The sequence below is a fragment of the Lepisosteus oculatus genome, chromosome 3 (assembly GCF_040954835.1).
Source record: "Lepisosteus oculatus isolate fLepOcu1 chromosome 3, fLepOcu1.hap2, whole genome shotgun sequence".
NCBI lineage: Eukaryota > Metazoa > Chordata > Actinopteri > Semionotiformes > Lepisosteidae > Lepisosteus > Lepisosteus oculatus.
In genome coordinates this window covers 51,060,937-51,086,240 of record NC_090698.1, presented here as the reverse complement: position 1 = coordinate 51,086,240, position 25,304 = coordinate 51,060,937, and the positions used below count along the sequence as shown (strand labels likewise).

Sequence of the window (25,304 nt, the reverse complement as noted above, 5' to 3'; positions counted from 1 at the left end):
CCAGCTTGGTTTAAAGTCTGCATGTCTTTGAAGCTGTGGCCTTGGCAGACGGTGGATTCAGCCCTGTCTTCTCAAAAGCCCTCTGACTTGTCCTGCAGGTAAAGTGCAAGAAGTGTTCACCTTTAATATACCAGTATGCTTGCAATGTGTTACGGTTACAGTCCTTCAGAATTCTTCATCCTTAGCAACGAGTTGAGCTGAACCTCGAAAAGACAAAGAAAAGTGCAGGAAGAGCAAAGTCGAGACATGGTTACACTGCAGTGATGAGTCCCAGTTAAGATGAAGGATGAACTGTCTGTTGATGCCAATGGTTTGGATGGCTCTGTAAGAACACCAAAAAATTGAAATAATCCTTGCAATTCCAATGTTCTTTTATGTAATTCTGTAATTATTACTTTGTGATTGACTTTATAATATGATATACAGTATATACAGGTATAATACATCATAGTAATGTAGAATATAGAATGTATATTGAAGGACACAGAAACTTAGAAAAGTACCAAAACCTGTCTGTTTTATACTGTAGGTTTGGCAATACAACATAGTTCACATATTTGAAAAATCTCACTGGCATTACAGATCTAATATGCTATCAGCAATGTTTGTGTTGTGTTGATAACAGGGCATTGTGACATATTACATGAATTATCTGCAAATTAAATTATGCTCTTTCAATTATCTGACCTTTATTATTTGTTTTCCATATTACGTAAGCATAACTGATGACTTAGACAAACTGAGTTCTTTGTTAGTACACTGTTGTTTAGTTCCGCTGACTTGTTCTTGGAGTCCATTCAATTTCATAGATATAAGTATTAGAGAATAAAAGAAATCATTGTTGCACGCTATGTAAATGCTCTTGCATTTCATTATCTCACAATACTGTTGCTAATTGTCTTCTTTTGCCTCACTTTAAATGTTTGTTTGAAACAACAGGAATGAAATAGGTCTCTGAATTGTAAAAGGAATAAGAATGTATGTGTGTTTAATTGTGGCAGAGGAAGAGTAGAGAATGATTCCTTTGTTTATCTGGATATGAAAAGAAGCTGTCAATTGTTAACAGAATTCTGAATTGGGTACCAATAGGGGGAACAAACCAAATCCTAAATTACCTGATGAATGTATACCTTGTCCCATGTGATAATGAGACTTCACATTAATTGATTACAGAATGTATCGTTTCATATGGTTATAGTTTTTGATCATTTTCAATAAACTTAATTGTATATTTTCTATTCAATATCAAGCTGTTTCCTGATGCCCAGCATAAGACCGTTCATATAATCAGTTGCTGATGGCCCTGCTACATAGAAAAACTTTGATGAATGTCTGTCAGCAAGATGAGCCCTAAATCATTGATACTAAGTTTAAGTCTACAATTAGGGTCCATGTCAGGATTCTGGAACTCAAATAACAAGCTGAACAAAGCTGGGTAAGAAAGCTGAATGATGGGTAAAGTGTGACATTGTGCATGTGGCTGGTGAGTGAGTTGCTGAAAAAACTGTGAATGTAATCTGAGTTTATTCACAACTTGTAGTTCAAGGTAAAAAACTAAACTGGTTTAAGGAGTCAGAACATTAAGAATGGCACATAAACCTGCCTTTCAGTCTTCCAATTTGTTTGATACTCTCACTGATCTGCTGCCAAGTTTATGGGAGTTTATTTTTAAGTGCTTAATAGATATTCCAGTCTGTGGAGGCTTATATCGGTATTTATTTTTCAGTTTTTTAAAGGAATAGCATGGTGCTATGATGTCTTAAAAATGTTCCTTTAAATACCAGCTAAAACTCTGAATCCATAGCTGAACTACACAATTATTTAGCTGCAACTTTGCAGAAGGGCTTGAAATTCCAGCAGACCTTGCTACTCTCTTTTCTCTTTATAACCCACAATACTTAACAAATTAGTGGCAAATCATTTTAACCATCCAGAACATGTCAAGCCAGTTTCAAGGATTAGCTGGCATAACTTATTTTTGTAAATATAACACTGCAGTACATGGTACTTTATTCCATGGTAACTGATTGGAAGAGAGAACCAGAGGTGAATAAATATAAAAAAGTGTGAAGGTCCTCTATATAAAAAGAACACGTGTCATTTAAAAGAATTTGAGATAATGCATGTTCTCAAAATGACTATTATTAATATATACAACAGCATTTGACACATTTTGCTCTAATGTAAACATTTCTCCAATTGTTCTTTTAAATGAAAACAGAGCATATTGTTAACCTCCACTCACTATCCATAACCGCTTCCTTTCATAGATATATTTATATATAATCTATAGAGAATGGTGGAAGATGGACCATGATCTGGCAGACAGACGAGAAATCGAGCAAATTTAGTTCTGGAGAAAGAAGAGAAAATTCAAACTTTTTAGCCAAATTAAATTCTGTGTTATATTAATGAAAACTTTCTTCAGCTCTCCAATATCACAGCAAATCCCGAGCACAAAATGTAGTAATAGAAGATTTTTATAAGGGGCAGAATCACTTTACTGCATACCCTTGCTTTATCACACTGACAAGTTTTTTTTTTCTTTGCTTATATACTGTAAATGAGTAATCACATTTTGGATTAAAAACATGTCCTGTTCCTGTCCTGTTGCTTTTTACTTCATCATAGCAAAATAAGGTTTCAACAGCCATGCTTTTTACTCCCCTGTTATTATCTTAGAACTTAAAATGCTACGGTATGTAATCTAAACATTTAAACCCATTGAAGGTCAGTCCTGTGCCTTAGGGAAGTCTGCAGTAAGAATAAGAACACACTGATCTGTGATCTCCACTGGATAGCTGTAATATTTGAAAGGCATTTAACATTTTAAGTGAAATCAAACATGACAAATAGTTTCAAAATAGTTGAACAAAAGATTAAGAGAAGTGTAATGACAGTCAAAAACCCTTTAAACTGCAATTACAAAACCATTTAAAATCAAAGCATAGTTCAAAACATAATGTAATGTACAAGAGTAAATGGTGTACATCGTAGAGCCAGGACTGTAGTATAAAGACTAAAATATGTATTTTTAAAACATACCAGAAATAATGCTGAATGTTTTTTTTTTCATTCATAAGCTCTAGAGAAATATTTACCTTTAACATTAAAAACTAAACATTGGGAATATTGTCACTGAAACGCGTTAAGCTTGCCCTTATCCCAAATTAGGAATACCTTTGTGTCTACTACTGTACACTGTCTTTATTTTTTGAGCTGTGACAGGATCTCTGTGGTGAAATAAAACTCTCAGTGTCCTGGACTGAAATTTATTGTTCAGTTTTAGCAATCAGCTATTATTGAGAGAAACTAAACAAATCCTCTAAAAACCGATAAGGTCAACAAAAAACATTTTTTAAAAAACATAAGAACATTTGACTAAAATGCTAACTTGATTTTCTTTTACATCTCTTACATGCAGAAGACGATTTTTAGAGCGAATTAATTTTGCTTGAGTACAGCAAAAGAAACTTTTTCAAAAAAGAAAAGCAAAAATTACTTGTAGTTAATTGCAGCTTTTGGAACAATCAGCACATTGAGCTTTAATTCTCTAAGTCCTCTTACATCATGACTAATTGGTAGGATCTTTTTTTAGTGCACAGGCATCTTAGTAATCTCCATTCTATGGCTAGATCTAGCTTTATCATTTTGTTAAGAAAATAAATTTCTTAATTTTTAAATTTCTTAAATTGACCACCCAGGCTGTCCCAGCAATTCACTTTGAGCTGTTTGCCAATCCATTTAGCTAGCAAGTGCTGTTGTGTAATCTTAACAGACAGAAAACAAGAGGGGTAATTAAGAGCCCCTTAACCTGATTTAAAATATCTTTAAAATATGTGCTGAAAAAAATAGAATGTACTCTATTATATAACTGTAAAGACAGCTATCACAGAACTCGCAGACGGTTCTGTTCTTCAACAGAATGAGCTGAAAAACCAGGTGCAGCATATAAAGTCTTCAGGTCAATGTATTTAAGTCATTCAACAGTAAAGGTAGTGTCCAAGATAGTGTTTGAAATTCCCAGGTCAGACTACAGTATGTGTATTCAAATAAGGTTGTAAAATCTCTTTTCATGAACAGATGTGTAGTAACGTACTTAGTCGGGTACTTATTTCTTCCTATTCTGATTCTTTTAACCGCATGACATCCTTATCTTATTTGCCTTGACAGTAAAAGTTCATAAATGACCTGTTTCTCCTACCTTAGTGATTCCCCTATATAATGAAACAAGCTTTTTAGAGTAATCAAGCAACTGAAAAAATCAGGCTGAATGTCTTTGGCGACTGCATTTTGAGAGCTAATGAATAATGCTACCATTTACTTTTCTCTCTACAAAATCTATAGATACTGTACATATTTTCAAAAGACCTAAAGGGATTATTAAAATTCATCTCCTTATCATCCCAAATACTACCCATCCCAATAACCTTTAAAAATAATATTTAATGTTCATTTTTCCCATTTCCCATGTAATGCCTTTGACCATATTGCATATGTACACTAACAATTCATCAAATAGTTAATCTAAAAATTGGGTACACTCTCATTAAATAGGTGGCTAATGTTGACATGTACTATCCATTTGAAAAGAAATAACAGTGGAAACTAAGAGAAGATTTTAAGTGTGTTGAAGTCATATGAAATGACGGCTTCACTGTTAATTTGCTCTTGCATCCACGAACATTATTTTGAAAAAAAAATGGCAGACAAATATTTTAGAAAAACTTTTGAAAAATATAAGTCAGAGTTACATTTTAGTGTTTTCTTCCCTATTACATATCAGTGGCTTCTGTCATTTTGGATGTACATAGTGTTTTTGTTTGTTAACTAGGACTGTGTCTGGCTCATTACTAAGCTCTGATTCCTGGAACTGTCTGGAGTGAGAATTTCAAAGCAGAAGATAACGTGATGAACACTTAGCTTGAATTAATTATTAGGATTCCAGTAGCCTGATGGACTTTGATGAGTAAATGTGGGAATGCAATGAGGTCAAGCTCTGCCCTATAAACTTTCCATGAAGTGGATTTGTAAATGCAGCTCTTATCTGTCTTACAAACAAGTCAGGTCATGTCATCGTGCATTGTTACTTCATGCTTTTATTATTAATTATATTTCTAGAAGACATTAGGCAACACATTATGCAAATGAGGCTGTGAAGGATGAGGCCTTTTCTGCAAAAAGCAGACATACATGTACATGTACTGTAATTGCATGAGAAAGTATATAGATTCCCAGATTTTCAATCTATTAAAATACTGTAATTCGGTGCTTGTTTTATACTGATTTGTACCATACTATTACTAATTATCTTGGGCTTCGATATCTTACAAAACTCTGAAGAACTTTATTTTAAAACGTGGAAACTTTACAAAATCTTTTTGACATATTCAAGCACCCATAGATTATCATCATAATTTTATTTTAATTCAATGTGTTGGCAAATACATAATATAAATAATTTTACAAAACTGTATTTAGCCATACAGAATAGAACAACAAAGGGTGGATTAGTACAATTTCAGAGAGGCAGAACTTTATATACAGTGGTATGAAAAAGTGTAACCCCCTTCCTGATTTCTTATTATTTTTGCATGTTTGTCACACTGAAATGTTTCAGATCATCAAACAAATTGAAATATTAGACAAAGATAACACAAGTAAACACAAACTGCAGTTTTTAAATGAAGGTTTTTATTATTAAGGGAAGAAAAAAAATCCAAACCTACATGGCCTTGAGTGAAAAAGTGATTGCCCCCTAAACCTAATAACTGGTTGGGCCACCCTTAGCAGCAACATCTGCAATCAAGCGTTTGCGATAACTGTCAATGAGTCTTTTCCTCGCTGTGGAGGAATTTTGGCCCACTCATCTTTGCAGAATTGTTGTAATTCAGCCACATTGGAGGGTTTTCGAGCCTTAACCGCTTTTTTAAGATCATGCCACAACATCTCAATCTGATTCAGGTCAGGACTTTGACTAGGCCACTCCAAAGTCTTCATTTTGTTTTTCTTAAGCCATTCAGAGGTGAACTTGCTGGTGTGTTTTGGATCATTGTCCTGCTGCAGAACCCAAGTGTGCTTCAGCTTGAGGTCACGAACAGATTGCCGGACATTCTCCTTCAGGATTTTTTGGTAGACAGCAGAATTCATGGTTCCATTTACCACAGCAAGTCTTCCAGGTCCTGAAGCAGCAAAACAGCCCCAGACTATCACACTACCACCACCATATTTTACTGTTGGTATGATGTTCTTTTTCTGAAATGCTGTGTTACTTTTATGCCAGATGTAATGAGACACACACCTTCCAAAAAGTTCAACTTTTGTTTCGTCAGTCCACAGAGTATTTTCCCAAAAGTCTTGGGGATCATCAAGATGTTTTCTGGCAAAACTGAGACGAGCCTTTATGTTCTATTTGCTCAGCAGTGGTTTTCGTCTTGGAACTCTGCCATGCAGGCCATTTTTGCCCAGTCTCTTTCTTATGGTGGAGTCATGAACACTGACCTTAACTGAGGCAAGTGAACCCTGCAGTTGTTTGGATGTTGTTGTGGGGTTTTTTGTGACCTCTTGGATGAGACGTCGCTGCGCTCTTGGGGTAATTTTGGTCGGCTGGCCACTCCTGGGAAGGTTCACCACTGTTCCATGTTTTCGCCATTTGTGGACAATGGCTCTCACTGTGGTTCGCTGGAGTCCCAAAGCTTTAGAAATGGCTTTATAACCTTTTCCAGACTGATAAATCTCAATTACTCTGTTTCTCATTTGTTCCTGAATTTCTTTGGATCACAGCATGATGTCTAGCTTTTGAAGATCTTTTGGTCTACTTCACTTTGTCAGGCAGGTCCTATTTAAGTGATTTCTTGATTGAGAACAGGTGTGGCAGTAATCAGGCCTGGGTGTGGCTAGAGAAATTGAACTCAGCTTTCCAAAGATGTGATAAACCACAGTTGAGATATGTTTTAACGGGGGAGGCAATCACTTTTTCACACAGGGCCATGTAGGTTTGGATTTTTTTTTCCCCTTAATAATAAAAACCTTCATTTAAAAACTACATTTTGTGTTTACTTGTGTTATCTTTGTCTAATATTTCAATTTGTTTGATGATGTGAAACATTTCATTGTGACAAACATGCAAAAAATAAGAAATCAGGAAAGGGGCAAACACTTTTTCACACCACTGTATGAGTGAGGCTGGCATGTGCAATGTGATTATTTATATTCTTTACTTTTCAACACAAGACCTTTTTGAATGTCATGTTCATCTTGACTTAGCTTTACTTTTATCTCAGCTGACAATTTCAGAATATGTAAAATCCAGAGACAAACTGTTACTATTGACCAGGGAATGTTAATTGTTTTAAGCATGTGCAATAGTGTTGGTCACGCATGTGTGAATATTGTGGAGTGTGCTTGTGATCACTGTGTCCAGTGCAGTTTGTGTTAATTACAGAAAATTTCACTTTTAATAAATTAATTCTCTAATTTAGAGATGTATATTTTGTTACATTCCTAATAATCATCTTTGCATGATTGTACTTTTTAACATAGAAATTTTAAAGTAAAAGCAGGAGGAAAATAATCAATGTCTGTTAACTTAACTCTTATCAAAATAATTTAAATTCTAGTAGACAAAAATGTGCGCTGTCAAAAAAATGGTTGTCAAACACTATAATTAAAATTTTATCTCAGCCTTATCACAATTACAATAACACATTAAGCTGCCAAAATTTCCTAATTGAAATGTCCATGTAGGAAAAATGTGACACGGTCATAAAATATTTAATGCAAAGACAGGTTTGCATTCATGAATGGTTTCAATTGCATTAATGATGCAAAGTGTTGCCTCAATACTCTTCCCCAAACCAAGATAAAAGGCAAACCATTGTAGGATGGCAAAGGTAGGTTGTATAAACTGTGAAAGGAAAGTGTGATAGCTTAGAGTGCTATATCTCCAGAATTATCACTACTACAATTACTGATACAGACCTCATTCTGCATGGGCTCCCAATGAGTAATAGAGGATTCGGACAAATCTGCAATGTCTTATCATTTAAAACACCTCTTTAAACCACCTAATTTGTTCCCACTGTTTACTTTGTTAGTCAGCCCTCTGTTGCCATTCATACCGAAAGACATGTTGAAGCAAATTGTTGACACAAAGATCATGAGGCACCTGCCTATATCAATAGAAATGTAGCGAACCCTGATCAACAGCCATTGAAGAACCTGGATCAGCTTTATAACTACAGGTAGGTACAGTGCCTTGTAAAAGTATTCATCACACCAGGGCCCGTGCTACGGTGGGTGCAATGGGTGCAACTGCACCCGGGCCCAGATCTAATGGGGCCCATTGCTAATGCCATTAAAATGACAGATTTTTTTTAGAAAAGACCATCTGCAAAATAAACAAATGAGAGTTCATATGTCAGGGGCGGGGAACGCAGCGTATTATCTAATAGCAATATTTGTCTGGCATATTTTAAAATAAAACACAATGCTCTATTGGAAAACACGGCTGTGTGGATGATTTGCAATCGGTTGTTGGCGCGTTAATTCCAAAATATGTAGAATTGGATAATGTGACCCGTTCCCCTGCAAGACTGAGCAACAAGACTGAGACAAGCTTACATTTAGCTAAGCTATATTTGTTAGTGTAATGTAAGTCAGTTAGCGAGAAACGCAAAGAACAGAAAAGACAATTACAAAACACAAAAAGGAGGCAGAAAATGCCAGAAGAGTGTACGGCTCCTGGCTCAAGGTTCCCCATGTAGCAGCAGCACGTACCACCAAAGAGTGCCAAAATCAGCCGGCTGAAGATGATTCCCAGGCGAGGAAACTCCTTGCCAGTACTTCCACCGATTCGGCTCGTGATGATTGCCTTGCGGAGAATTGTATAAATTGTGTGTCCAGTGCAAGATAGTAAGCATAGCTTATCTGGGGTGTACAATGATTTTTTTGACCCTTCACCCTTGGCCAGACTTATCATGACGGATTATAATGAGAAGCAAACCACTGCAAATCAAAGATTTCTCATTCCTTGTCGTTTCACACCAGCCAATTATTTCACAAAGTCAGCTCTCAAACTGTGCCTAGACCATGGTTAGTCTATTCCAGGTCTACCAATGCTGTTTTTTGTTTTTGTGGCAAGTTATTCAGGACTGAAAAGGAAGTCTTTACTCAGGGTTGTTCTAATTGGATCAAGTTGTCCCAAAAATTATCTGAACATGAAAATCGATCCCGTGTTGAGACAGAAGAACGTCTTTCTTTCTTGAGCAAATTCAGCCGTCTTTTGGGCATTTTGTTTGACGTAAAAAATACCGGAGATAATTCAGCTGAAGCCTGCAACAAACTTGCCTTGTTTTTAGAAGGCATTCATGGCACAGATTTGGCAGCTGAAGTTTCTGTCTCATCTGCTCCCCAATGTCTGAAGTCCTGCAGTATTTGGTCAACAAAGATATGAAATCAGCGTTTCCAAACACAGTGATAGCATATCAAGTGTTTTGACAATTCCAGTTGCTGTCGCCAGTGCTTGTTTAGCAAACGTTGATCAAAACGTATCTAAGGTCCACCATATTGGAGGAAAGACTTTCAGCTCTGGCTTTGTTGTCTACAGAGAACAGCACCGCAAGGCAGGTGGATTTCAGTGATATTATCGCTCAGTTTGCTGCGACAAAAGCACTACGAGTCAAGTTGTAAGGAAGGCCCATTTGTATTTACTTGCACCCAGGCCCAAGTATGGGTGCGCTAGCCCTGCACTCCCCCTTCCCCCTGTTTTATGGCAACTCTAAATCAGTGCAAACGCAAATTATAGTTCAAAAGGTCACAAAAATAGTGCAATAGTCTCTGTGTGTAAAAGGGCTTATCTTTAGGGTAAATGCAATTATCTCTGTACATTTCCTTATATACAGTAAAGTTTAGAAATGGTGGGAATGTCACTGTAAAGTTTCAAAAGTGAGTCTGAAACATTTGCAAACTTCTATATGGGAGATGGGAGTTGCTGTTCATACATCAATACATACTGACGTGTATCACTTTCAAGATATACGTGACAATATCACAATCCCTACATAACACTGGCTTGTGTGAATGAGTCACAAAAAAAGAAGACTATATTGAAAAAGATTAATCTTGAACTGTGTATATGATATATTTCAGACATGTAGCCAGTGGTTTTATGGTCAGACTAGACAAAGATTTGCACCATGATCAGCATGGTAGGTGGTGGTAGCATCAACATATTGTGGGGATGCTTCGCATCAGCAAGAAGTGGGAAGCTTGTCAAGATAGACAGGAAAATGGATGGTGTAAGTACAGGTGAATGCTAGATGAAAACCTGCTTGAATCACCTAGGACTTGAAAACTTCAAAACTGGGTCAGAATTTCACACTTGTGCACAACAATGACTTGACACAAAAAACCAAAGCTACAATGAAGTTAAACTTCAATTGAATTAAAGTGGCTGGACAAGATGAGCCAGCAAGTGGTTCATTGAAGGTCCTGACATGAATCCAGTAGACGATGTATGGCAAGGGTTGACAGATGTAGTCCATCAGCTATACCCAATGAATGTGTCAGAACTGGAGCAATTGTGCCAGGAGGAAAGAAAAAAAATTACATCATCCCACTACACAAAACCTATTCAGAAATATTTATAGCAGCATTTGCTTCCAAAAATGCTTCCACTAAGTACTTACTGGCAGAATATGGTATGTATACAACAAGTAAATTACACTTTTTATGTCTTTTTGCATGTTTTGCTGCCATTCAGCCTCAATCATGTATAACAGTTTAATTTTATGACTAAATAAATACATTTTTTAATAAAAAGGTTAATTTGGGGAAAAAACTATACTTGTATTACATAAACATGTCATATTAATAGCTGGTGTTGCCTGCAAAAACCCTGCATGAACAAGATGATTTAAGCTTTTTCTCAATAGCAATGTTTAAAGACACAAATTAAGCAAGAAACAACAGGAAACAGAAGTGAAATAATCTTTATTTCATTTTAATGTATTGTTTTAGATCTAAACCTGTCTGAAGAATAATAATGAATAATAATGATCATTTCAATTCCAAATCTGTAAAAAGGTCTCTTGACAAAATAAAGACTTTTTTTTCTAATATTATTGTCTTTTTTCAAATATAACAATAAAGACCTTTCCTAGAAGCACAGGGAGATTAAAGTATTGATGAGACACCAGTCCATCATGGGGCACACCCATAGACAGAGACAATTTATCCTGGCACCATTTTGGAAGTAGATAGAAATCACATGAACATACTGTATGAACCTGCAGACCCCACACAGAAGGTACTCCATGCCTAAACTAAACACAGGGTTTAAGAGCTGAAAGGCAGCAGAACGTACTATCACAGTACAGTGCCACCTGCCCAAAGTGTGTGATCAAATTGAGAACTGGTGGTATACCAGTAAATTCTTGTTGTAACAGTTTGACAGTTACAAATGATAAAAATCTATTTACCAATCACTCACTGTCTTACATAAGAAATGTACAGTAAGTATATATCACCTGCAAATACCTCTTATCTCATTTTGTCTCATGCAAACCTCCTCCATCCCATGTCCTCCTTTGAAGCTACCATTTGTTCATTCCTCTCACTCTCCGAGCTGAGTGTCCTTGTTCTATGGCCAGGGGGGTGACCCTCAGGTAAGTGGGTTAAGTCAATACTTAAAATACCCAATAAAGACTCACAAAGCAACCGATTTAGATATTTATAATGCAATAGTTTTAAAATCTGTTGTATAAGAAATTTTTAAACCCATTTCAGTACCAAAACAATGACAGAAATTAAGTAAAGGGAAGCTGAAAATCTAAAGAAGGTGAAATCATATTTGTCCCTGGAGGAATGACCTTATAAAATGTGCTGAATTCAAACAAATACCTCTATGCTTAAGCAAAGCAAGACAAAATGTTTTGAATCATGTTCTGACGCATTTAAAATTACGAAGATGTCATGGTGTGTAAAATATAAATGCAGGCTGTTTGTTCTGCCTGAAAAATGAAAATGTTTACCTGTGTAATGATGTATAGTATGTGGGCAACAGTGAGCAGACACAAGTTTGGAAGCACTACCGGGCTTTAATCTTTAAAAGAAATCTCCATCAAAGTGGCAGGTGGGCCCTATACTCTTTGAATGAAATGTTCAACATTTGTTTTAAATTTTCTTATTTATTATTTAATTCATGAAATGACATTCTGCAAAATATGTTCAATAACTGCACATTGTCTTCTGCTAAACCCCTTGATTTAACTTAGGTGCACTATAATACAGCTCTAGGCCATGCTTCTGGGGTTAACATTCTATCTCTGACACTTTCTCGAAATAAAAACTCCTCAAACAAACCTGTAGGGTGAGAAGAATAAAAGAAATAAAATGAACATGTATAGACCATGAAATCACTGCACACACACACACCCAAAGTACGCCTACGAGTATATGTAAAAACACTCCCACTGCAGTTAATTTCTTTTCTTAGTCTTTTGCCAAGAATACCTGGAACTTCCAGGACTTTTTTCCACTGTGACATCAACTGGGTATTTTCAAGGTTTTCTGATTCCCTAAAAAGGTTTTCCATAATTTAACTTTTAAATTAACGTCTTCTTTTAAAACAGAAGAAACCCTCTTCTGAACTCTGATCAAGGAGTCAAGGAGATACCTTTGTATTTTTTATCCTAAGACATAATTGTGGCTGTTTTTTCACAAATACGATTTTTTCAAGAAATAAAGACTGCAATTCGAGAGGGACTGGCATCCCGTTCGGGGTGTACCCGATTTGTGCCCATCACTTGCCAGGTCAGGCTCCAGCTCCCCAGCGACCCTGAACTGGTTAGAAAAGGGATGGAAGGATGGAAGAGTAATCTTCACAAGAGTAATTTGTGCTTGAGGATCTTTTCCCTGTACTCTGAAAAGACTGGATGAAACACAGCTGAACATAGCAATCCTCATTAAAATGAAATACAGCACACAATCCAGAGTGCAAGTCTTGCGGAGAAAATATTTTACTAAAAGAAAAAGGAAGCTTTATCGGTCAGGAAGAGGAAAATCTTCAATGATACAGGTTGGAATGCATTATAAAACATTTGCTGTCAGTGAAGGAACATTATCTACATATCTTAAAAGATAAATTGCCTAAAAACAAGGTACGTTTGTTAAATGTTTATAGTGATAATACGCAGGATTATTTTCGTGTTATGTGTTCAGAAGAAGAGTAAAAGGCCAACAGTCTTTATCAAACACACTAATCTGAAAGGGCTAAATCTAAACAGGCTCTCAAACTTTATTGCACCTGTCAGTCTAGTACTACTGTATATGAGCCTTCAAAAGGAAATGCTGCTGTTTGTACCATATTGCTGAAACCAAATAAGTTAAACACCAAAACATCAATCACATTTTACCATATTGTCACATTTAAACAGGGTGTGATCTCAAACATCAAAATGTGTGAACAATTACAAACAAATGGAGGAACTTTAGCCCATTTAGCTAGTTTCATTGGATATTGCTGAAAGATCTGAACATCTCATCCAGCTATTTCTTGAAGGATAGGTACCGTATTGGCTTAAACAATTGCGTCCCATAACTCTGTTTACTGAATAAAGAAGTGCCTTTTGTGCTCAGTTTTAATTGCACTTACTAGCAGTTTCCACTTTTGTCCTCTAATTTTTGTACTGTTTCTTACGGAGATGTGGTTATGAAGATGCCTTTGATAATTCTGAATGCCTAAATCAAGTTACCTTGTAGTGACTGTAGTATTTAGTCTGTAGTCTAGTTCTGGACTAAAATGATGCCATTATTTTCGAGTAGGGCTTTACACTATGTATGTTAAAAAATACTGTTCGCTTTTAATTTTGTGAAGATAAAGAATAAATACATTTAAAAATGAGCCACAGCCACATTATGTGCTTCAGTTAAGAGAATCACTCAAGGTTGTCATCAATATTTTTCCAGAATTGGTAATCCAGTGGGCCGTTGTGGATTGACAGTCAGTATGGCTGACTCACAGCTCTCAGGTCCTGCCTTCAATTCCCAAAAAGCTGGCTATCTTAGGTACCGTCTCTATGTTGTCCCCTGTGTGCATGCTTGAGTGAATGCATGTGCATGCCCTGCAGTGGATAGGTACAGTATCCTTTCCAGAGTGTAGTCCTACCTTGTTCCTCTGTGCCTGCTGGGTTAGACTTCTCAATGACTGATGAAACATTGCAGCAACTACAAATACATTAGAATTAGATCAATCAGTGATCGGTTAGTTTAACACAAATCCTTTTGTTTTATTGGAATCATAATAAAATACACAAGGCTAAGTATTGGCACTAAAATATCCGGAGGACAACATTAAGGTGCTCATTTTATTTACCTGTACTTTGTTATGCAGTTCCCTAATAGGGAGGGTACATTCTATAGACCAATGCTTAAGTATTGCATATCTCAACACATAAAATATATTTATGCATACGTCACAGATAGTTATGAAGGTAACTATGTGAAATACATTTTTAATTTAATTGGATACTCTTCCCAAGCCTGAAAGTGATAAAAGATGTGAATTATATAAACCAGCTAAACCTGGGGCAGTGGTAGAACAGGAACAGGAATTTTGTTGCTCCTCCTAAATCTATTACTTGCTGCAATATTTAGGTAGAACTTTATAATCTGTACAATAGAAAAACCTTTTTGCTGCATGAAGGTTTCTAAAAAGATGAAAGTAGTTCTCCTTTCTGAAACAAAGGGGAAATAGAGGAGTGCTTCATTTATGTTATTATGGCAGAAGATCTTATATCTGGTCTCTGGAGCTTTCAGATTTGTGGGACACAGACCAACTTCCCTTGAACACAGATCCTGGCAGTCAAATTTAAAAAGTCCTTCAGAAACTGCAATAGCTATGATAATCAGTTAACACGATAAACTTCCAAGGAAACACAGAAGCAGATAAACAAGCAGTACACTTAATATGTGATGAAAAGAAATGTACAGTAGCTGCATGCAAGGACATGTAATCGGCACCACTCCTGTTTTATTGTCCATTCTGTTTACCTATTCACATATACAGCAACAAATACTCTACTTCTTGGTGACACTAGGAGCCTTACTATTTCCAGCAAATAAAGGAATGGAAAGAATAAAAGAGCAGCAACCAATGTAAGAAAGTTAACACAACCACACAGAGAAAACATTTGTGCTTCTTTTCAAATATTAAAGTCTCTTATTTCGCAAATTAAAAATCTGAATGTTTACAAACAATACAGAAATATTGATAATGTACATTTGTTTTAACATTCTCTCTTTTCCTCTATAGAAGATGAAGAATGAATCAACAATCTGGGATATGTCACCTCACTGGACAATCATAAAGCATATAATTATTTTAGAAGTATTTGTGAATCAGGGATAAACAAAGCAGAGTAACTGTAAAAAGAGGCTGTAGTCATGAAAGGAAAGGAGTCAGTTCCATATTATTGTACGCACTTTGTCTCAACTTTAACCCCTCTCTCTATCTTCAATTAAGAAGATAAATTAACAGGTCCTATTGGATGAATATGTTAAAAAAACAACTGTAGCAGCAACTGTATGTTAGGTTTTAATACATAATGACTTTTAGAGATGTATAGTATACTTAGAACTAAATACAGTATTTACCATCTTAGAAAACACTGGTACAGTGTGGTACTGTGTAAAGACATACAATATCAGTGAAGGGTGTGTGTTTTAACATGTATGCAACACTGTTGCTTTTTTCCCTTTTAATGACTACTCCTTTGCCTTTAATTTTGTTTATACTATTATGTTTATACACACATACTTTTTCAGACTTAGATATACTCTTCTTGTCTTTAATATTTCAATAAATTAAACAACAATGTAAATAATTTGAATATTCCAATACCCTACATTGTGCTGAGTCTCTTATTTTATCACTTATTTTATCAGTGCAAAGGTTAATTGAAAAGGAACTGTAGTTTTGCTTTATCATATTTTTTTTTATTTTATTGCCACTGTAAATGAAAGGGTGTATTTATTTTCTGTTGATGGTTTAGTATTGTTAAAAAAAGGAAGTTACAAGACATAGAGACTTACAGAAATATTACAGAGTGGGAAAATCAATAATTACAATAAATAATCATAATCCCCAAATTGTAAAGATATGCTAGTAATTTCCCTTTGGCCTTTACCAATCATGACCAATCCTAGTAAACCCCATCAATGAATTCATTTCTCTGTTCTCCTTCCCACTGATGGCTGATGAGTGTTGAGTGTACTTTTGCACTATGCCTGCTGGTGCATCATCCAGGTAGGTGCTTCACATTGGTGGTTGTGGAGGGGAGTTACCTTTAAAGTGCTACAGGTATATAAGGGAAATTAATTATTCATTATTATTATATGTCAAGAATATACCTGAGTGGTTGGTATAATTGGAGGTATTTTTTTCTCTGGCACAGCTTTGATGACAGAGTAATCAATTAGGCATGCTAGGTTCAGCAAATATTTATTAGTAATGAAAATAACACACACACACACACACACACTAAATAACACAATATACTGTATAACATAAAGCATACAAGTTACTCTATTTACAAACAAGGTATCTTAAAGGCCTACAGTATGCCCTGCCCATACTTAGAAAAACCTAAGACTGCTACTAAGTATTCAGAATCCTACGTAATACCTATAAAGGCCAAACAAGAAAGAAATACATCCCTTCTAAAAAAACAAAATCTGACCTAGAGTTAAATTTCTCTTCCTATGAATCCAGATGCTCCACAGTGAACGGGACCGTACTGTCATATTCTCAACAAAAATGCATCTACTCTCCAGGAGTCATTTTGAACCTAGGGATTCTTTATACAGGAAAAAAGAGTTTCCTTAACATGGTTCAGATACTTTAAGTATTTCAGGTCTTTAAGGTTGATCCGAACAAGGACCTCTAGCCTGGGACATGCTTCTGGATGTCCTTATGAGTCATATGAGTCTTTGTCCCCTGTCCCATGCTCTTACACTGTTCTCTTTTCTGAGTGTCCCCTTCTCCCTTGTCCTTTTATCCTGTTTTCCTGGATTTTTGATGACTCTTAATGATTTACCAATAATTTAATTAACTAAGGTAAGGCAAGGTAAGCATTATGATTTTTTTTGGTTTCGGATCCCCTACAACTCAGCAAACACCTGCTTTCTTGCTTTAAAAATCCTGAAGAGAACTGCAGTAGTTGATACTAGCTAGATGGTGACTTCCACCATCTATCTGTAACAGTATTTATGCAGTATATGGTCAACGGTTCTTCTGGTAAAGAAGAATGAATCTAGATGTTTCCTTTAAAATATTCAACGATAATTGCAGTTACCAAAGGTTTCTATCAATGTGCATAGCCACATACCGACTTCAATGTTTGATGACCACAATAAGGAAAGAAAATGTTTTTCTCTCTCAAATGGAAGCAACCAGAACCCTGTCCAGGGTGTATCCTGCTTCTTGTCCATTGTTGCTGACATGGGCTCCGGCTAACTGGGACCCTGCAATAAAGTGCAATAAAAAATCAATAAAGTGATTAGAAAATGGATGTATGGATAGTGATCATGCTACTTTTTACAAAGAGGATTTGCATGCTGTGCTGTATACTGTATGGCTGATTACGCTAATATAAAGTATACCCTCAAGAAAGAGATACATTAGGGAATAAATTGTCATTTAGTCAATATTTACAGTCTTTCACCAAGATAAGTTGCTATTTCCAGAATAAAACATACTGAAGAGATTACTTAAAAACATTTTAAACACCTGTGATTAAGTTTCCCTGTGATTAATACACCACATCTGCCACAACACATCTGCCACTTTGTGGGCGAAATTGAGACAACTGTGTCCTGGAACCTCTGTGGGCTTGGGTTGCAATGAAGAGGCTGCACATCCAGATTATGAACAGAGTCTTACTGCCTCTTGAAGATCACCATGTTCAATGCAGGTCATGCTGGTGGCTATTTGCAAATGCCACACATTTGAAAGATGACCTTGACCTTTATAATAAAGTGAGGGCTGAACAGGCTCTTAGATACCTTCAATAAAGCTTAAATTCCTGTATATTGGACATAGGTGTGAATATTTTATAATCCACATTATATTTCTATATTGCCCCTGGAAAATCTGATTTCTCTCTGTAGAACTGTTTTTGGAGGGCTGATTTGTTGCCAGACTCCAAGTTAACTATTCACTGATTCGTACAATATGCAAATCCTCTGTCACAAGTTGAGATTCCTGGTAAAAGCTGAGTAACTCTCCCATGATTAAGGGCAGAATTAAATAAAATCATAGCTTCAACCCACACACCAGCTGCAAATAACAAATCCTCCAGTATTTTTAATATACAGCTGATGAGCATGTTTGAATGAAACCAAGCCTATAAACTGTCAGGAACCTAGCACGACTTGGAATATTCCATTTCTCTTGAGAAAGCTGCCATGATATGGAATAGCATTATTTAGACAATTCTTTATACAAAGGGCTGTGGGAATCTGGAACCAGCTACCCTGCCATTATATTGAATCCGATGCTTTGGCTTCTTCCTTGAAACACCATGTAATAAGATCCTTTGATAAGTTTCTGACAAGCACAGAAGTTATATAGCCTCCTCACATTTATAGCATTTTTTTACCTTCTTGAAGCTAATCACTTTTTGCGTAGATACATGTTATTGTAAATACTGATAGAAAATCTTTTAAATGTATATACCACATTTAATGACAAGAATTCTTTCTTTTTCATAATGTATTTTCAAAAGTATGTCTGCAAGGCATATACTGCAAATATACTGTACCTTGGTACAGTAATATATTTTGTAAAATGTTGAAGATACAGTTTCATATATTTAATAAACTAAGACATAGCTTAAATTATTTCATGAATACAAATGGGGATATACAACTGCAAAGGAGTTCAATGACATTTCAAAAGAATTAAAAGTCAATGGAACAGATTAAATTGACTATAAATTACTCTCAAAAGTGCAATTAGACATATGACAATGTTTTTTGTAGTTTGAGACAGTGACATGTGCAAAGTGCGTTAAGTGCAAATGAAGAGCACATCCACAAATTTCAGATACGAGACACTTACTTTTTTAAGATCCTAAGTCTGAACTTTATTTTGAAGTTATTCGAACGTTAAAATGACCTTGTCATTTTCGGGTTTAAATGACCGTTTGACTTCTCCCACACCGTCAGCTTGTATTCAATATTACAGTATAATAATATAAATGAGCTGAGCGTAACTGATGTTCATTCCCAGCAATGGACTCTAATTTAGTAAATGAGGTAAAGGTAAATAATACAAGAAATGATTAAATAAACATTTTCAAATTCAAATTAGTTTACAGTTCTCCACCAATTTGCTTGCTACACCTGCCTAGTAGCAATGCACAGAATCTAACCTGAAGCAATCTCGGGAGGCTTAAATACAGTCTTTTTCGGCAACCCGCCCTCTAGTTCCCTAGTACTCCGTCCCATATATTCATATTAATGATGCACAAACACGCCTTTCCTGTGTCCAAGCGGAGTTTTGTACGGCTGGCGAAACCCCGCTATCTCGCGAGTTTTGCCTGCAGTCAGATCCCGCCCCTTGCGATGCCCAGCTGCAGTATATACATACAGCAGCGAGCCGAAAGCATTGGTAGTGTAGGAGGAGTTGCCGTAAGGACGTTAGAGGCATCTTGGACACAGAAAGAGCATAAAAGAGACTGATACGCTTTGTGTTAGTCAAAGTGCAGTGGAAGCGAGGGGAGCCTCGTTCAGCATTGTTGCTTTCATCCGTGCCTTTTATGAATTCAATCCTAAATTGATTCGTTTTGCACTCAGTTAACGTTGATTTACATCCGCATGTTTAGGGGGTTGCTACTACGGGAGAGCAAACGCCTTCTGCAGCAATCGGAGGAACTGCATTTTACAGAAGCCGGCATTCACAGGCTCTCCTATCGCAAACTAAAGAGCGTGCCCGAAAGGACTTTTAATGCTTTGAAGCCTGTTTGGGAGTTATAATCTACGGTCTTGTGTTTGGACTCGATTGGAGACAAAAGAGCACATAATATAATTTAAAAGAAACTGTTCTTTAGTTATTCAGCGGCTGCATTTGCCATGTCAGCGCCATCATCGTCCACTCCTCCCGCCGAGGGAGGGAAGCCTTCTCCGACCATCCCGGCAGGTCCAGGCGGGACTGCTCAGGACTCGCTGTCCGCTGATACCGGGCTGAAGCCATTGGGTCCGACTCCGAGCCAGAGTCGCTTTCAGGTGGACCTGGTGGCAGAGGCGGCCGGGACCAACGCCGGCGGCGACAAGCCTCGTGGAGAAGAAGCATCCTCGCGGGCATCCGCTCCAGCTGCAGGTAAACCAGTGGAGCTGCCGGTGCAACCTGCCGGCGCCGAGGAGGCGAAAGGGCGGTTCAGGGTGGTCAACTTCGTGGACCCGAGCGGGGCCAGCCCTCCGCAAGATGCCGTGGTTGTACCTGCGGAGGGTATCCAGAATGGGGACACAGTCATGAGCGAGGGGAGCCTTCATTCCTCCACCGGAGGCCAACATCACTATTACTATGACACCCACACCAATACCTATTACCTGAGGACTTTTGGCCACAACACCATCGACGCGGTGCCGAACATTGACTTTTACAGATTAACCGCAGCGCCGCTTGGGGAAAAGCTGATCCGACCCAGCCTTGCGGAGCTACATGATGAGCAGGATAAGGTACAGTGCGAAGAGAAACACTCTCGCAAAGTGCATAATACGCGTGGCACAGGCTTGTATTGCAAGTAACAAGACTGCTTGGCCGTCTTGTCCCAGAGATACAGAGTAATAGTCTTTACGTTGGGTGACTTCTGAGAAATATATGTATAGTAAGAAACGGGAGCAGCCTTTTGAAATAATTAATTGTTGGGATTGTTGCTATAGTATTAACAGAAATGCACATGCATGTTTTTTTTAGGAATGATAAATTTCACATGCAGTCTGGAGATACTTCTAAAGTTTAACCCGCATCTCAGACGAGCTTTTTTTGCCCATTGCTTAGACTTGGACATTGTATGAATGCAAGAGAGAAACACTAGTTGTAAATTGTGAATCGCTGTGTTTTTCTTCTTAGTTAACGTTTATAATAATGGGACAACACATTACATCCAAAACAGGTGTTTCATTATGGGCCCATATTATTCCTTTTTCCCCCCCACCTCTAAACGGGTACAGTAGGTGAGGCTAGGTGTAGTACTGTACCTCTGCTGGTACTTTCAATTAAAATAATTGGCCTAACTGTGTACAATCTGTAAGATGTATGATATTGATTAACAACTGTATGATTATTTCCAATTACATCATTTTTGAAAATGTGGATTTGCTTCTGCTAGTGTCTGTACTGCCGGTAATTAACAAAATTCGATAGTTCGTATATTATAAATCATTTCCTGTATAATTTGCATTTGCCAGTAACAGATCTTCATTGCACTGACCAACCTTTATATTATACCTTTTCTTTAAAAAATACTTTATTACAACTTGGTAATGTTACCACAGACACGACTGTAATAAAACAGCATACAAATGTTATGCCAATACAGTTAATCCTGCCTGCCTGGCTGTCGGGAGGTCTTAAAGTCTTATGTCAGTTTCCACAGCTGGAGTAGGGGAGAAAGGCCAAATGTCGTAGTTCTGACAAACCCAGTTGCAATTAAAATGTAATAGATTTATCTCATGTCATGTCTGTGGAAAACGTACAGTAGGAAGTAAATGTACTTTAGTCTTTTGGAATATTTTTGTTCTCTTGTGTATGGTAGGCCTGCAGTTTATATTAATACTGTCATACAGGGCAGAGTTCTGTGAATCCTCTCCTTCTTGACATCTTCAGTAAGCAGCGCATGTGCTCTGTGGACATGTTTTGCTTTTGGAGCAATTAAGCCAGTGAATGGACAATCAAAACGTGTCACTCTTCATTGCCCATCACTCCTTTCATTGGCAGAAATCAAAACTGAAGGGCAAATATGCAGGACAAAAAGTGTTTCTAGTCTGTTGCCCTAGCATCTTGCCTAGAATTCACCTTCTGCTCCGTTTCCTTCAGAAATCTATGGGGAGAAAACAGGATGTGAGCAGAGCCTAGCAGTTTGACGTACTGTGTGTGAGAATCTCCTGCAGATGGTCCAAAAAATTACCCTGGTTCATTTACAGTTCCCTTATATTGCAATTTAAGAATGCAGGCTATTGTAAGATGCTGCATTATCGAATGTCATTTTTTTTAAATAATTAGGTATGGTAAATGACAGTAACTGATATTTTTCTCTTTTGGCAGCTGAGTATTATATCAGTGCCATTTCTGTATAATATTCTCAAGGGTTTCTTTGTAACTACTATGCAATTATGTAATAATTTTAGAATGTTATGATGCCTTTGTTTACCTCCAGGCTTCCATTACCCTTGAGTTCATCCTTATAAAATGTGGAAAAAATGCACAAATCCGAGTTATCCTTTTTTACTATTGTGGTGACAGGATCGCGGAGATTGAAGTAAATTAAACATCTCTAAGATTAGCTCCTGAATATGACCTTGAATAGATTGGTGAACACTGTTAAACAATCATTTTGGCCAGGAGGTTTAGAAAACTGGGGTAAAAAAAACCAGTACAGTAGTTTATTCCGAAAGGACTTCAATCAGAATTGCAGGCTGACCCTTCCTTTCCACCAACATGCTGAGCAAGATATTTTTGGCCGATCTGTTGAAAAGCACAGAAGGACAATGTTCAGACACTCCCGGAGCCGTTTTGTCTTTGAGCCCTTGAGTGTGTGGTGCTCCTGAGGAAATATGCTGTTCCCAAGAGGGAGCTTTCAAGGTTATCGCAATGTTGTGCACAGCTGCTCTTTCACACAGCTGTGCACTATGTCATTTGTGGGACAGTCGTCTCGACAGCAGGTTGATGCCCGTTTTAGAAGCTCAGACCACGGGTGAGCTTCATGCAGCCATTCCAGTAAACACCTGTGCCCGGTTATTTGTGTAGAATTCCATGGTCTTAACTCTTACTTTTGGAAACTGCAAACTGCCCTCTAAGCTTAAGGTGTTATTTCTGTTTGAAGAATTAAATGTTTCTTTCTTTGTGACCTGCTTCCTCAAAACAAGACTCTGTAAAAACTACTCTCCTTGGTACTTTTTTTTTTCCTCATTCTTGTTGCTAAGATCAATAATAGAAGCCATAGACAGCATATTATGTTTAAGATCACTGATATCCTACCTTATAGTGATTGTATCTGCAAGACGTTTAAGTGGATCTAAGATGAAAGTCTTCTTATTTTTGGAGACCCTATTATATTTTATTTGAGTAAAGCAGTTCTCGCACTAGTGAGTATTGATATAATCTCTGTATGCAGGAGGTAGCATATTCTAGTGGGTTGCACCTTGAGCAAGGAATTTTAGCAATTTGAGCAATTGTAGCAATTTGAGCAAGCCCAGTTGCTCCAGTCCTCCCACCTGAATAAATGGTGACCAGCATTGCTGGGGGGGTGGGAATCCCTGCAATGTACAAGCATCCCTTCCAGGAAAGAGCCATGCGCTGACTAGGCTGCTTAATGCTACAGAAATCAATAGAATCGTGAGCCACTGTTGCTCTGGTATAGATTTGTCCTTTTACCTATCTATGCAACTTTAGTGTGTGTATATATAGACACTAGCTACATAGATTAAAAGATACACAAGACTGGTCTAATGTGTAGTGAAGGATAAGTCAAACTTTGAAGAAAGTTCTTGCCTCATAAAAATGTCGCATGTGGCAGCCATTCGTTTTCAGTTCTTGCAAAACTAAAATAGTAAAGCCCAGTTTGTCTGAAAGGGATCTGCGCCTATCCCATCTGGTTGTAATGAGGGGGCATGGACAAAGGTTTATGTCTTTCTGGTGTAATAGCTCCAAAGGTCTGAAGATAAAATCTCTTGTATTTTAAGAAAGATGAATTCTGTTTGTTCACTTATTCCCTTGGAGGGACCTGAATCCAGGGGGGAACGTCACAAAAAAGGAACAGCAGCAGTTGTTTGGCACAAACGGGATCACAGCTTCTAACCTTGAAAGATCATGAGATAATTATATAGTTTCTGGATGGGTGGGATGCTAAATGACATCTGTATTTTTTTTACTTCAGGCTTGCCATATTACCACCTTAATGTTTTTTCATCACAAGAATAACGAGCAAATTCAATTAATAAGCAGAGAGTTTGGTGAACTGACCTTTTCCTCAAACTAAAGCGCACTGTCTCATTTTGCAACAGTAAGGCTATCCAGATCAGCAGTTGCCTGATGGGATGGTGGTGGTGGTGGTCTGACATATGGTAGAGGCTCTCAGTGTCCATCTTGGTAAAAGGCTAACTGTTTGAGTTGCAGCTTCCGAGAAATGCTCCACACCATGCTTGTGGGGACTCTTAAACTATTGGAAGAGGCTGAACTTTCACTGAAGTTAGAGACGAATGACATGATGGGGGAATTCAGCATTCATTTCACATATTTCCTAATCGGTGGTGTTTTACTGAATGGACTGAGCTTTTCTCACAAATGAGGGACAGTTTCTAAAGGAAGCTGCAAAATATGCAGGAAAAGGCTTTTGGATCTATTAGGGTCATTTTTGAACGAGGAAGAAGTCTTCTTATTGCTAAAAATAACTTGTATATTATCTTAAAAGTAGAAAGACCTCCTTTTAGTCTCGGGAGTGGAATCTCTTTTTTTAAGAGATGAGATGAGGAAAAAGTTGAGCAACACTGAGCAGCTAAACAAAACTTTAAGCCCGTCGGCTGTAGAGAGCAGCTGGTGTGAACCTGATATAGTCTAGTCTAGGAAGTGAAATCGTATTACCTTCAGTATTGGCATAAAATTGAAATTCATCATTTTGAATCATCTAAACTAATCATATAGTCCCAGTACAATGAGAGCAGTTGCTTAATTCTATACAACTGCATTGATACCCTAGAAGTAGTATCCAGATTTTTCAAAAGGACCTTTTTTATCCTGTATTAATCCTTCAAGTATATATAGCAGTAAAGAGGACTCGGTTAAAGTTATTTACTGATTTTTTAAAAAATGGTAAAATATCCATATTTCTCAGATAACATGGTAATATTTTTAATATGTTAATTTTCAATCAAGGAGAAATATAGTTTTCTTTTTCAATAAATTAATAAATATGCTGCACGATATTGACCATCCAGTCCAAAATCCTTATGTAGCATGTTTATTCACTTTATACCAAACAATTGGAGATGGTGGAATAAACTGAATTATTAATATCTTCATGCTA

At 37.1% G+C, this 25,304-nt stretch overlaps 1 protein-coding gene and 1 long non-coding RNA gene across 4 annotated transcripts in view; one reads left to right on the top strand and one right to left on the bottom strand.

Moving 5' to 3' along the window:
* Window positions 1-8: 8 nt before the first annotated feature.
* On the bottom strand, window positions 9-19,568 carry LOC107079735 (uncharacterized). 2 transcript variants are annotated; one of them, XR_001480647.2, is made up of 4 exons: window positions 19,121-19,568; window positions 17,388-17,523; window positions 14,168-14,226; window positions 9-92 (listed from the first exon to the last, which is right to left on the bottom strand). It is a non-coding gene; the product is annotated as an uncharacterized lncRNA (long non-coding RNA). The 2 variants fall into 2 exon arrangements; XR_011189084.1 differs by lacking the exon at window positions 9-92 and having other exon boundaries at window positions 12,982-14,226.
* A 99-nt stretch (window positions 19,569-19,667) lies between these two features.
* slc12a2 (solute carrier family 12 member 2) overlaps window positions 19,668-25,304 on the top strand; it is a 94,715-nt gene continuing 89,078 nt past the window's right edge. For both annotated transcript variants that reach the window (XM_069187220.1, XM_069187219.1), the window contains exon 1: window positions 19,668-20,739. In XM_069187220.1, coding sequence (XP_069043321.1) covers window positions 20,134-20,739 — 606 coding nt within the window. In that variant the 5' untranslated portion in view covers window positions 19,668-20,133. The remainder of the gene's footprint in view (window positions 20,740-25,304) is intronic.